At 42.1% G+C, this 15,475-nt stretch overlaps 1 protein-coding gene across 2 annotated transcripts in view; it reads left to right on the top strand.

Annotated features, from left to right (window-relative positions):
- The window catches only part of NTN4 (netrin 4), a 247,094-nt gene that overhangs the window by 51,967 nt on the left and 179,652 nt on the right, over nt 1-15,475 (top strand). For both annotated transcript variants that reach the window (XM_077265159.1, XM_077265160.1), the window contains exon 2: nt 7,161-7,696. In XM_077265159.1, coding sequence (XP_077121274.1) covers nt 7,161-7,696 — 536 coding nt within the window. The remainder of the gene's footprint in view (nt 1-7,160; nt 7,697-15,475) is intronic.

Here is a 15,475-nt window from a genome sequence, read left to right as displayed (position 1 = left end):
TAACATTTCATAAAACTGTAAGAACAAATACCTGCATTCCTTGACATTGATCACCATGTTGGTGTAGAAAATGTGAGGCAATTGTGGTCAATCCCCCTTGTACTTGAGGCGATCATGAGGCCCCAGATTGATTGTAGAAATGTGTTTCTGAACACATATACACAGCTCTATTGAGTGCAAGACTTCTTAATATTTGTCTAAAAGAAAAGTACATCATCAATAACGAAACCGATGGGTAACATAGTGTAAGTAGATACTGTATCACATAACAGTCTTATTCTGAAGCTACAGAGGCAAGGACTTGGAGATACTATATGCAGATGGGTAGGGAATTGGCTAAATGACAGGAAACTAAGAGTCGTCATAAATGATATGTTCTCGAAATGGGATATAGTCAGCAGTGGGGTACTGCAGGGTTTCGTGCTAGAAAGGATTATTTTAACCTCTTTATTAATGACCTAGTGGATGGGATTGAGAGTTAAGTTTTAGTCTTTGCTGACAACACCAAACTATGTGGGATATTAACCCCTTCATGACCCAGCCTATTTTGACCTTAATGACCTGGCCGTTTTTTGCAATTCTGACCTGTGTTCCTTTATGAGGTAATAACTCAGGAATGCTTCAACGGATCCTAGCGGTTCTGAGGTTGTTTTTTAGTGACATATTGGGCTTCATGTTAGTGGTAAATTTAAGTCGATAATTTCCGAGTTTATTTGTGAAAAAAACAGAAATTTGGCGAAAATTTTGAAAATTTCGCAATTTTCACATTTTGAATTTTTATTCTGTTAAACCAGAGAGTTATGTGACACAAAATAGTTAATAAATAACATTTCCCACATGTCTACATCAGCACAGTTTTGGAAACATTTTTTTTGCTAGGAAGTTATAAGGGTTAAAATTTGACCAGTGATTCTCATTTTTACAACAAAATTTACAAAACCATTTTTTTTAGGGACCACCTCACATTTGAAGTCAGTTTGAGGGTTCTATATGGCTGAAAATACCCAAAAGTGACACCATTCTAAAAATTGCACCCCTCAAGGTGCTCAAAACCACATTCAAGAAGTTTATTAACCCTTCAGGTGTTTCACAGAAGCAGAAGCAACATGGAAGGAAAAAATGAACATTTAACTTTTTAGTCACAAAAATGATCTTTTAGCAACACTTTTTTATTTTCCCAAGGGTAAAAGGAGAAACTGGACCACGAACGTTGTTGCCCAATTTGTCCTGAGTACGCTGATAACTCATATGTGGGGGTAAACCACTGTTTGGGCGCACCGCAGGGCTCGGAAGGGAAGGAGCGCCATTTGACTTTTTGAATGAAAAATTGGCTCCAATCTTTAGCGGACACCATGTCGCGTTTGGAAAGCCCCTGTGTGCCTAAACATTGCAGCTCCCCCACAAGTGACCCCATTTTGGAAACTAGACCCCCCCAAGGAACTTATCTAAAAGCATAGTGAGCACTTTAAATCCTCATGCTTCACAAATTGATCCGTAAAAATGAAAAAGTACTTTTTTTTTCACACAAAATTTCTTTTAGCCTCAATTTTTTCATTTTCACATAGGCAACAGGATAAAATGGATCCTAAAATTTGTTGGGCAATTTCTCCTGAGTACGCTGATACCTTATATGTGGGGGTAAACCACTGTTTGGGTGCACGGCAAGGCTCGGAAGGGAAGGCGCGCCATTTGACTTTCTGAATGGAAAATTAGCTCCAATCTTTAGCGGGCACCATGTCGCGTTTGGAGAGCCCCAGTGTGCCTAAACATTGGAGCTCCCCTACAAGTTACCCCATTTTGGAAACTAGACCCCCCCCGCAGAGCCGTGAAAATAAAAAATGTGTTTTCTTTCCTCAAAAATTATTTTTAGCCCGGAATTTTTTATATTCCCAAGGGTAACAGGAGAAATTGGACCCCAAATGTTGTTGTCCAGTTTGTCCTGAGTACGATGATACCTAATATGTGGGGGTAAACCACTGTTTGGGCGCACGGCAGGGCTCGGAAGGGAAGGCACTCCATTTGGCTTTTTGACTGGAAAATTAGCTCCAAACATTAGCGGACACCATGTCGCTTTTGTAGAGCCCCTGTGTGCCTAAACATTGGAGCTCCCCCACAAGTGACCCCATTTTGGAAACTAGACCTCCCAAGGAACTAATCTAGATGTGTTGTGAGCACTTTGAACCCCCAATTGCTTAACAGAAGTTTATAACGCATAGCCGTGAAAATAATAAATGTGTTTTCTTTCCTCAAAAATATTTTTTTAGCCCAGAATTTTTTAATTTTCCCAACGGTAACAGGAGAAATTTGACCCCAAGAGTTGTTGTCCAGTTTCTCCTGAGTACGCTGATACCCCATATGTGGGGGTGAACCACTGTTTGGGCACATGCCGGGGCTCGGAAGGGAAGTAGTGACGTTTTGGAATGCAGACTTTGATGGAATGGTCTGCGGGCATCATGTTACGTTTGCAGAGCCCCTGATGTGCCTAAACAGTAGAAACCCCCCACAAGTGACCCCATTTTGGAAACTAGATCCCCCAAGGAACTTATCTAGATATGTGGTGAGCACTTTGAACCCCCAAGTGCTTCACAGAAGTTTACAACGCAGAGCCGTGAAAATAAAAAATCATTTTTCTTTCCTCAAAAATGATGTTTTAGCAAGCTATTTTTTATTTTCACAAGGGTAACAGGAGAAATTGTACCCCAATAGTTGTCCAGTTTGTTCTGAGTACGCTGGTATCCCATATGTGGGGTAATCCACTGTTTGGGCACACGTCGGGGCTCGGAAGGGAAGCAGTGACGTTTTGAAATGCAGATTTTGATGGAATGAATGGTCTGCGGGTGTCACGTTGCATTTGCAGAGCCCCTGATGTGCCTAAAGAGTAGAAACCCCCCACAAGTGACCCCTTTTTGGAAACTAGACCCCCCCAAGGAACTTATCTAGATGTGTGGTGAGCCCTTTGAACCCCCAAGTGCTTCACAGAATTTTATAACGTAGAGCCGTGAAAATAAAAAATAATTTTTCATTCCTCTAAAATTATGTTAAGCAATTTTTTATTTTCGCAAGGGTAACAGGAGAAATTGGACCCCAATAGTTGTTGCCCAGTTTGTCCTGAGTATGCTGGTACCCCATATGTGGGGGTAAACCACTGTTTGGGTGCACGTCGGGGCTCGGAAATGAGGGAGCACCATTTGACTTTTTGAACGCAAGATTGGCTGGAATCAATGGTGGCGCCATGTTGCGTTTGGAGCCCCCTGATGTGCCTAAACAGTGGAAACCCCTCAATTCTAACTCCAACACTAACCCCAAACCCTAATCCCAACTCTAGATATAACCCTAACCCCAACACACCCCTAACCCTAACCATAACCCTAACCACAAGCCTAATCTTAACCCTATTTCCAACCCTAGCCCTAATTCCAACCCTAACCCTAAGGCTATGTGCCCACATTGCGGATTCGTGTGAGATTTTTCCGCACCATTTTTGAAAAATCCACAGGTAAAAGGCACTGCGTTTTACCTGCGCATTTACCGCGGATTTCCAGTGTTTTTTGTGCGGATTTCACCTGCGGATTCCTATTGAGGAGCAGGTGTAAAACGGAATCCGCACAAAGAATTGTCATGCTGCGGAAAATACAACACAGCGTTTCCGCGTGGTATTTTCCGCACCATGGGCACAGTGGATTTGGTTTTCCATAGGTTTACATGGTACTGTAAACCTGATGGAAAACTGCTACGAATCCGCAGCGGCCAATCCGCTGCGGATCCACAGCCAAATCCGCACCATGTGTGCACATAGTCTAATCTAACCCCAACTCTAGTTCTAAACCTAGCCCTAACCTTAACCCTAGCCCTAACCCTAACCCTAGTGGGGGAAGAAAAAAATATATATATATTTTCTTTTTATTTTTGACCTTACCTATGGGGGTGAAAAAGGGGGGGTTCATTTACTAATTTTTTTATTTTGATCACTGTGATAGGTTTTATCACAGTGATCAAAATGTGCCTGGAACGAATCTGCCAGCCGGGAGATTCGGCAGGCGCACTGCGCATGCGCCCGCCATTTTGGAAGATGGCGGCACCCATGAAGAAGACGGACGGACACCGCGAGGCTCGGTAAGTATGTGGGGGGGAGGTCGGAGCACGGGGGGGATCGGAGCACGGGGGGAGCGGACAGGAGGACGGGGGAGCGGACAGGAGGATGGAGGGGAGCGCACCACAGTACGGGGCAGAAAGTAGGACTGGGGAGGCGATCGGTGGTGGTGGGGGGGCAGATCAGGGTTTCCAGCCACGGCCGATGATATTGCAGCATCGGCCATGGCTGGATTGTAATATTTCACCATTTTCATAGGTGAAATATTACAAATCGCTCTGATTGGCTGTTTCACTTTCAATAGCCAATCAGAGCGATCGTAGCCACGAGGGGGTGAAGCCAACCCCCCTGGGCTGAAGTACCACTCCCCCTGTCCCTGCAGATCTGGTGAAATTGGAGTCAACCCATTCACCCGATCTGCAGGGACGCGATCATTCCATGACGCCACATAGGCGTCACAGGTCGGATTGGCACCGACTTTCATGACGCCTACGTGGCGTCAAAGGTCGGGAAGGGGTTAAAATCTGACCTTGACATTACAATATCGCAAAACTATCTGGATAAGATGTCTGAATGGGCAAACACTTGGCAAATGAACTTTAAAGGGAACCTGTCACCCCCAAAATCGAGGGTGAGATAACCCCACCGTCATCAGGGGCTTATCTACAGCATTCTGGAATGGGAATGGAAATATGAAATATGAAATGGAATGGAAAGATGAAAAAAAGGTTAGATTATACTCATCCAGGGGTGGTTCCGCTGCTGGTCCGGTCCGATGGATGTCCGGTCCGGCGCCTCCTATCTTCATCAGATGACGTCCTCTTCTGGTCTTCACGCTGCAGCTCCGGCGCAGGCGTACTTTGTCTGCCCTGTTGAGGGCAGAGCAAAGTACTGCAGTGCGCAGGTGCTGGGTCTCTCTTACCTTTCCTGGCGCCTGCGCACTACAGTACTTTGCTCTGCTCTCAACAGGGCAGACAAAGTACACCTGCGCCAGAGCCGCAGCATGAAGACCAGAAGAGGACGTCGTCTGATGAAAATAGGAGGCGCCGGACCGGACCGTGACGCCCACCAGATCGGACCACCTTTCCAGGTGAGTATAATCTAACCTCTTTTTCTCATCTTTTAGGATACATCAGGGGCTTAGCTACAGCATTACAGAATGCTGTAGATAAGCCCCTGATGCCGGTGGGCTTAGCTCATCTTGGATTTTGGGGGTGACAGATTCCCTTTAATGTAGATAAACGTAGAGTAATGCACCTATGATGGAATAATCCTATTGCTGCATATACATTAAATGGGATTATACTCAGGACAACCGAACAGGAGAAGGACTTGGGTATTCTGGTTACAAGTAGGTAGAGCATCAGTACTCAATGTCAAGCAGCACCTGCAAAAGCAAACAAGATTTTATATATAGATAGATTTTTTAAGATGTATAAAAAGAGAGTTAAAATGCCGAGGTCCATATTTTCCTATTAGCCCTTATACAAAAATTAAATTTGAAGCTTAAACAATATTATAGTGGTAAAAATGTAATTATTCTTTCTTGACCACCCAATGATATCAAATTATGTGCAGTACATGGGGTGTCAACATGCTCGCTGAACCCTTAGATAAATTCAATGAGGTGTAGTTTGTAAAATAAAGTCACTTATGGGGGGTTTCTGCTGTTCGGACACCTCAGGGTCTCTGCCAATGTGACATGGCACCCTCAAACCATTTAAGCAAAATTTGAACTCCAATATGGCTCTTTGTCACTTCTGAGTTTTGCACTGTGCCTCCAAAGTAGTTTTCGACCACATATAAGGTATCAGTGTACTGAGGAGAAATTGCACAAGAAATTGTATGGTCCATTTTGCTCGGTTACCCTTATGAAAATGAAAAATGTGGGCAAAACCAACATTTTTTGGCCAGAAATTTGATTTTGTGCCGAAAAACTTGGCTTATACACGAGTATATATGGTATATTATTAAAAATAAAAAAAAGTTAATATATGTTTAATAATGTATTTTATTTAACTTTTTTGTGCATATTGTTATGTATTTATTGGATGCAACTGTTCATTGGTATAATTGGATTTAATCACGTTCTGAACTTGTGAACTTTGACACAGCACGCACACACTGTCATGTGTTGGTTTGGCTCTTTTATTTGAAAATAATTCCTTTAAAAACTGCGTTGTATGTCTGATACTTGTATGTGATCATTTCATGAGGAAGAAGTACTTGACGCTTTGAAATGCGTTGAATAGAATAAAAACCACATGATTGCATAAATCGCTGAGATTTGATGTCTTCCATACCTCAGTGTGGGAGACATCCACAAATTATTCCTATCTTCATACTTGTTGGTTTTATAACCCGTGGATCTGCAGCAGCTATACAAATTATTTAAAAATGCTTTTAAAATCTTAAATCAGGTTAATACAATCTAATTAAGAACTTTAAATGTATGTCAGATAAGACCAAATTTGCACTACTGTTTCCCTAGTATTTTATCTGATTTAAAGGCATAAAAATGTAAAGCTTAAAAATTGCAGAATTTTCATTTTTTTTGTCACATTTTCGATATTTTCATAAGTATACGCAAATCATATCGACCAAAATTCACCACTGACGTGAAATACAATATGTCACAAAAAAATTATCTCAGAATCAGTGGGATCCATTGAAGAGTTCCAGAGCTATAACCTCATAAAGTGACAGTGGTCAGGTTTAAAAAATTTGCCTGGTCAAAATTATCTCCATCACTAAACTGTTAATATAACATTATGTTATAGAATGACTAATTATCTTGTGCCCCTTGCAATAACAAGTTTCTATGCAAATGTATGAACTGACAGCAAGAAAAGATGATGGCATACTCAAATGGATGCCATATTGCAGAGGTATTCTTTCATAGAAGCATTGCTCCTTGCAGGGGATTTCTCACACCATTATTATTTATTTTATAACTATTCGTTTATATTGATATACAATGTTTGGCTACAATAGTACTATATTCCATTTTTAATAAAAATTATCTCAATAAATGATAACTTTAAGTAATATCTTATTTTTCTTATTCTAGGGATTAACACAATTACATTTGCTACAATTGCATCTCAACGAGAAAAAGCTTGTAATCCTAGGATGGGTAATTTAGCTATTGGCCGGAGTTTGTGGACAGACACAGTTTGTGGCACTAATAGCACAGAACTATATTGCACATATTCTGCATATCCTGACCAAACTTGCAAGGAACCAAAGTGTGAAAAATGCAATGCTGCAGTTCCCAGACTATCACATCCAGCATCTGCAATGGCAGATTCAACTTTCAAAATTCCACGCACGTGGTGGCAGTCAGCCCGGGACATTCAGAGGGAAATTATACAATTACACTTAGAAACTACATTTTACTTTACTCATCTGATTATGGTGTTTAAATCCCCAAGACCTGCAGCCATGATTCTTGAGGGTTCACAGGACTTTGGTGTCAGTTGGCGTCCATATAAGTATTTCTCCACAGACTGCACAGAGACTTTTCAGCTTGAGGATGATATTAATGTGAAAGGTGCTCCCTGCACATCTCGATACTCACAAGTATTACCTTGTAGTGGAGGAGAGGTAAGTGGTTTTTGCAGAATCATTGAAAAATGTGATAAACATTTTTAGATTATCTGCCTATACTTTTGGACTATTATTATTTATTATTATAGCGCTATTTATTCTGTGGCGCTTTACATGTGAAAAGGAGTATACATAATAAAAACGATTACAGTAATTTTAACAAATAGAAGTCACTAACTGGTACAGGAGGAGAGAGGACCCTGCCCGTGAGGGCTCGGAAACGACAAGGGATTGGTGAGGATACAGTAAATGAAGGTAGAGATGATCGTGATGGGGTTTGGTGGTTACTGCAGGTTGTAGGTTTGACGGAAGAGGTGAGTCTTCAGGTTCCTTATGAAGGTTTCCATGGCTATAGAATTGCTTTTTCCAATATGAGTAATTACAAACATTTGTAATGTTAATTGACTGGACTGAAGTAAATAAAATCCAACTATTTATGTTATTAATTATTTATGCAGAAAACTGTAAAACGTAACTCTACGTCGGTGATAAATTCATTGGTGTCATTAGGCTTCTCTTTTTTATGATGTTGACAGTGGCTCTAAAGACATGCTTACAGAGGCAGTTAGCATATTGTGCTTGATGTTCATTGATCATGCTGCCATAAAATTAAGATTATTATTGGCATGTTTATTTACTTTAAATATTATTCAATACAACATTTCCACAAGACATTTCTGAAGATCTGTAACTATACAATAATTCCCATTTAGTGAATATGCTTTGGATTTGCTGCACGATTGTGGAATAGATTGTTTTTCATTCACTTAACGGCTGAAAAATTCTGGAGTGTGCATTGATATACCATGTTTTTCAGATTATAAGACACACTTTATTCCCAAAAAAATTTTTTGGGGGGAAATGGGGGTGCATCTTATCTGAATGTAGCTTACCATCTGTGGTGCAGCGAGGTCCCAGGGTCACTGATGGAAGCTTATGACGGCCGCGGTAGCATGAATGGGGCGATGCTGCAGGTCCCAGGTTGGTAGGAGGGGTTGTTTGAGGGTGTGGGGGCTCTGGCGACATTTTGTGAAATCCAGGAGCCCCCGCACTTTCCATTCTTTTCAATGCGGTGGATTCTGGCAAAATGGCCGCCAGAGTCGACTCATGCGCAGATTGAGATATCAGCACCAAGATCTCGTCTCCCAATTATCTATATTGTGCATGCACCATTTTCTTGGAGGCCACTACATTGAAAAGCATGGATAGTACAGGGGTTCTGGGTTTTCATAAAATGTCGACAGAGCCCCAGCACTGCCGAACACCGCCTTCTACCAGCCTGGGACACGCAGCATCACCCCACTCCTACCTCTGCCGGACACCACCTTGTACCAGCCTGGGGCCTGCAGCATCCCCTGCTATCACTGCTGGCAGCTTCCTGTAGCAGCGACCCTGCCACCTGGGATTCTGCTCCACCGCCACCCAAAGGTAAGCTACTGTAAAAGCACACCACCATTTTTTTTTTTTTCCCCTATTTTCCTCCACAAAATTTGGAGTGCATCTTATAACCCAGTGTGTTCTATAGTCCGCAAAATATGGTACATGGTCAAATTTAAGATCTGCGGTATGTCAGTTTTTGCCAAGAAACCTGCAATAAATCCCACAACAAGAACCGTTATGGATAGGTACCTTGCAGATGTACTTAAGTGTATGTGCACACAGTTTTTTAAAGAGTTTGTATGGAGCAGGTGGGCTCTCTGACAAAGTCACTGGCAAAGTGTTGGAGGAGAGATATGTTTCGCTGAGGTTAATGGCTTCAGTGATGTAAAACCCAGGAGCTTTTCTTTCAGCACATTAAGTGTTGCAAGGGGCTAACAGCCAATTTATGTAAAGGCTGGGTTTTTGTAGAAAACCATAGAGCGGGTGAGAGGTTGTCCACCGTATTTCCACCCTGGGGTGTGGTCTGGGTTTAAATAGTTGTCCTCCAGTGGCATTCAGTGTTCGGTAGGCCTGGAGAGTGGAGCTCTAGTGCGTTATGTCCTGTGAACGAAAGCTGAACCTTTTGGATGCTGATTTCTCATAAGTAGGCAGATTTCTCGCAGATACATGAACTGTGTTACATCATTTTGTTTTGTTTTCCTGTTTTGCCCTAAGGGCCATGTTTATTTTTTGCACACCATGGTTTATGCCGCATGCATGTAATAAACCCGTGAAGGTCTGAAAAGAGACCTTTTTACTGTGCCTACTTCTGTGTCAGCTAAGTGACCCGCTCTACCATAGCTCCAAAACAGAAACTGCCTGCACAATTTGCTAAAAAATTCTGCAATGACTCTTAATATTCGTTTCTTTTGTAAAACCACTTTACTATTCATATGTTTAGTATTTTTATCATTTTTTTTTTCTGCTTGAAATTTTGAAAAATGTCTGGTAGAAAAATAATGCTTGTTACTTATTTTGAAGCATCTCTTGATGGAATGTGCTCCAAATTAAGTGTTATCCCATCAAAAATCTGCAAAAAAAATACTTCAGGAATAAAACACTCCATGAAATGGTACACCTAGAATTGTCAATCCTTGCCCTGTCTTTCTTGTAGTAGATTCTCCAAATCTGTCATTCTTTTGTTGATTTGGAGGTATGCTTAGGTTTGTTGTTGTGCTGAAAGGTGAAATTCATCTTCAGCTTCTTATCAGAGGCCAAAAGACAATGCTGCTCCCCCATGCTTCACAGTGGGTATGGTGTTCTTTTGCTGACATTTATTGTTGACTTTTGTGCCAAGCATACTTTTTGGAATTATAGCCAAAAAGTTCATCCTTTGTTTGCTTAGAAAGAAATCCGTTTTCCTATCTGTTTTTGACATAAATGTAGTGTTTGGCAGCACGGTGGATCAATGGTTAGCACTGTTGCTTTGCAACACTGGGGACCCAAGTTCAATTTCCACCAAGGACAATACCGCCAAGGGGTTATTATTATTATTATTATTATTTATATAGCACCATTGATTACATGGTGCTGTACATGAGAAAGTGTTACATCAAAATACAAATATCACTTACAGTAGATAAACTAACAATGGTAGACTGGAACAGAGGGAAGAGGACCCTGCCCTTGTGGGCTTACATTCTACAGGAGTGCATGTTCTCCCCGTGTTTGCGTGAGTTTCTTCCAGGTTCTCCGGTTTCCTCTCACATGACAAAGACATACTGAAAGGAATTTTATATTGTGAGCCCCATTTGGGACATCGATTATAATTTCTTTAAAGCGCTACGAAATATGATGGCGACATATAATCAAAACATAATAACAATCAGGCTTGGATGTTTATCTTTGTAAGAAAAGGTTTCCATCTTGCCATCCTACCCCACAGGTCAAACACATGAAGAATATAGGAGATTGTGTATTGCATGTGCCAAAAGCCAGTGCTTGCCATAAATTCATGCCACGCCTAATGTTGCTGTAGGCCTTTTAGCTGATTCCTGGACCAATTTTTTTTCTTGACTTTTTTCATCAATTTTTGAGGGAGGTTTAGTTCAAGGTAATGTTACTGTTGTGTCAAATTTAAGCCACTTCTTCATGAGTCTTCACAGTGTTCCATGGTATATCTAATGCCTTGGAAAAATGTTTGTGCCCTTCTCCTGACTGACAACTTTAAACAATGAGATGCCTATCCTGTGTTGTAAGGCTTTGGTTGTAAATTACAACTAAGAAAAGGTCAGGAAACTCTTACTAGAACCTAGAGCAACTAAGCTTTATATGGAGTTAATCAGAATCACTGTAAATGAGGACAGCTGTATAATTATAATTGAGTGTTTACTAGTGATTAGCGAGCACTAACATGCTTGGGTGCTCGTTGCTTGTGTCGAGCAATTTGTAATACTCGGGTATTCGGCCAGAACAACGAACCCAAAGTAAGTCTATGGGAAACCCAAGCATTTTTACTGTGATCCCCTCTGGGGGTCCTTTTAACCCCTTCATGACCCAGCCTATTTTGGCCTTAATGACCTGGCCGTTTTTTGCAATTCTGACCAGTGTCCCTTTATGAGGTAATAACTCAGGAACGCTTCAACGGATCCTAGCGATTCTGAGATTGTTTTTTCGTGACATATTGGGCTTCATGTTAGTGGTAAATTTAGGTCGATAATTTCTGAGTTTATTTGTGAAAAAAACGGAAATTTGGCAAAAATTTTGAAAATTTCGCAATTTTCACATTTTGAATTTTTATTCTGTTAAACCAGAGAGTTATGTGACACAAAATAGTTAATAAATAACATTTCCCACATGTCTACTTTACAACACCACAATTTTGGAAACCAATTTTTTTTTTTGCTAGGAAGTTTTTACAACAAAATTTACAAAACCATTTTTTTTAGGGACCACCTCACATTTGAAGTCAGTTTGAGGGGTCTATATGGCTGAAAATACCCAAAAGTGACACCATTCTAAAAACTGCACCCCTCAAGGTGCTCAAAACCACATTCAAGAAGTTTATTAACCCTTCAGGTGTTTCACAGCAGCAGAAGCAACATGGAAGGAAAAAATGAATATTTAACTTTTTAGTCACAAAAATGATCTTTTAGCAACAATTTTTTTATTTTCCCAAGGGTAAAAGGAGAAACTGGACCACGAACGTTGTTGTCCAATTTGTCTTGAGTACGCTGATACCTCATATGTGGGGGTAAACCACTGTTTGGGCGCACGGCAGAGCTCGGAAGGGAAGGAGCGCCATTTGACTTTTTGAATGAAAAATTGGCTCCAATCTTTAGCGGACCCCATGTCGCGTTTGGAGAGCCCCTGTGTGCCTAAACATTGGAGCTCCCCCACAAATGACCCCATTTTGGAAACTAGACCCCCCAAGGAACTTATCTAGAAGCATAGTGAGCACTTTAAACCCCCAGGTGCTTCACAAATTGATCCGTAAAAATGAAAAAGTACTTTTTTTTCACACAAAATTTCTTTTAGCCTCAATTTTTTCATTTTCACATGGGCAACAGGATAAAATGGATCCTAAAATGTGTTGGGCAATTTCTCCTGAGTACGCCGATACCTCATATGTGGGGGTAAACCACTGTTTGGGTGCACGGCAAGGCTCGGAAGGGAAGGCGCGCCATTTGACTTTTTGAATGGAAAATTAGCTCCAATCGTTAGCGGACACCATGTCGCGTTTGGAGAGCCCCTGTGTGCCTAAACAAGTGACCTACAAGTGACCCCATTTTGGAAACTGGACCCCCCAAGGAACTTATCTAGATGCATAGTGAGCACTTAAAACCCCCAGGTGCTTCACAGAAGTTTATAACGCAGAGCCGTGAAAATAAAAAATAATTTTTCTTTCCTCAAAAATGATTTTTAGCCTGGAATTTTTTATTTTCCCAAGGGTAGTAGGAGAAATTGGACCCCAAATGTTGTCCAGTTTGTCTTGAGTACGATGATACCCCATATGTGGGGGTAAACCACTGTTTGGGCGCACGGCAGGGCTCAGAAGGGAAGGCACGCCATTTGGCTTTTTGACTGGAAAATTAGCTCCAATCATTAGCGGATACCATGTCACGTTTGGAGAGCCCCTGTGTGCCTAAACATTGGAGCTCCCCCACAAGTGACCACATTTTGGAAACTAGACCTCCCAAGGAACTAATCTAGATGTGTGGTGAGCACTTTGAACCACCAAGTGCTTCACAGAAGTTTATAACGCAGAGCCGTGAAAATAATAAATGTGTTTTCTTTCCTCAAAAATATTTTTTTAGCCCAGAATTTTTTAATTTTCCCAACGGTAACAGGAGAAATTTGACTCCAAAAGTTGTTGTCCAGTTTCTCCTGAGTACGCTGATACCCCATATGTGGGGGTAAACCACTGTTTGGGCACATGCCGGGGCTTGGAAGGGAAGTAGTGATGTTTTGAAATGCAGACTTTGATGGAATGCTCTGCGGGCGTCACGTTGCATTTACAGAGCCCCTGATGTGCCTAATCAGTAGGAACTCCCCACAAGTGACCCCATTTTGGAAACTAGACCCCCCAAGGAACTTATCTAGATGTGTGGTGAGCACGTTCAACCCCCAAGTGCTTCACAGAAGTTTACAACGCAGAGCCGTGAAAATAAAAAATAATTGTTGTTTCCTCAAAAATTATGTTTTAGCAAGCAATTTTTTATTTTCGCAAGGGTAACAGGAGAAATTGGACCGCAATAGTTGTTGCCCAGTTTGTCCTGAGTTTGCTGGTACCCCATATATGGGGGTAAACCACTGTTTGTGCGCACGTCGGGGCTTGGAAGGGAGGAAGCACCATTTGACTTTTTGAACGCAAGATTGGCTGGAATCAATGGTGGCACCATGTTGCGTTTGGAGACCCCTGATGTGCCTAAACAGTGGAAACCCCTCAATTCTAACTTCAACACTAACCCCAACACACCCCTAACCCTAATCCCAACTGTAGCCATAACACTAATCACAACACTAACCACAACACACCCCTAACCACAACCCTAACCCCAACACACCCGTAACCCTAGTCCCAACCCTAATCCTAACCCTAATCCCAACCCTAACCCTAATTCCAACCCTAACCACAACTGTAACCCCAACACACCCCTAACCCTATCCGTAACCCTAACCACAAGCCTAATCTTAACCCTATTTCCAACCCTAGCCCTAATTCCAACCCTAACTCTAATTCCAACCCTAACCCTAAGGCTATGTGCCCACGTTGCGGATTCGTGTGAGATTTTTCCGCACAATTTTTGAAAAATCCGCAGGTAAAAGGCACTGCGTTTTACCTGCGGATTTACAGCGGATTTCCAGTGTTTTTTTGTGCGGATTTCACCTGCGGATTCCTATTGAGGAACAGGTGTAAAACGCTGCGGAATCCGCACAAAATTGACATGCTGCGGAAAATACAACACAGCGTTTCCGCACGGTATTTTCCGCACCATGGGCACAGCGGATTTGGTTTTCCATAGGTGTACATGGTACTGTAAACCTGATGGAAAACTGCTACGAATTCGCAGCTGCCAATCTGCTGCGGATCCGCAGCCAAATCCGCACTGTGTGCACATGCCCTAACCCTACCCCTAGCCCTAACCCTAGTTCTAACCCTAACCCTAGTGGAAAAAGAAAAAAAAATATTTTCTTTTTTTATTGTTGTCCCTACCTTTGGGGGTGATAAGGGGGGGTCATTTACTATTTTTTTTATTTTCTTTCAAATATTTTATTAGGATTTTAACTTTTGACAGGGAAGGAAAGGTTGGGAAGGGACGGGGGAGAAGGGGATGGGGTAGACATAAGGAAAGTAAGCCCCTATAACAATAGGGGAAGTAGGCGGTCACATAGTAGGTTAATATAAACATTTTTATTTTTTTTTCAAATATTTTATTAGTATATTTTTTTTATTTTGATCACTGTGATAGGTTATATCTCAGTGATCAAAATATACCTGGAACGAATCTGCCAGCCGGCAGATTCGGCGGGCGCACTGCGCATGCGCCCGCCATTTTGGAAGATGGCGGCACCCATGGATAAGACGGACGGACACCGGGAGGCTCGGTAAGTATGAGGGGGGGGGGATCTGAGCATGGGGGGTGGATCGGAGGACGGGGGGGGTGGCATCGGAGCACGGGGGAGCGGGCAGGAGGACAGGGGAGCGGACAGGACGACGGAGGTGAGCGGAGCACCGGACGGAGGACCGGGGAGGAGATCGGTGGTGGTGGTGGGGGGGGGGTACATAAGTGTTTCCAGCCATGGCCGATGATATTGCAGCATCGGCCATGGCTGGATTGTAATATTTCACCAGTTTTTTAGGTGAAATATTACAAATCGCTCTGAGATGAAGCACCACTCCCCCTGTCCCTGCAG

This window comes from Ranitomeya variabilis, chromosome 5, assembly GCF_051348905.1.
Source record: "Ranitomeya variabilis isolate aRanVar5 chromosome 5, aRanVar5.hap1, whole genome shotgun sequence".
Lineage (NCBI taxonomy): Eukaryota > Metazoa > Chordata > Amphibia > Anura > Dendrobatidae > Ranitomeya > Ranitomeya variabilis.
The sequence above is the reverse complement of the archived record's forward strand: the minus strand, read 5'-3'. Positions and strand labels throughout refer to the sequence as shown.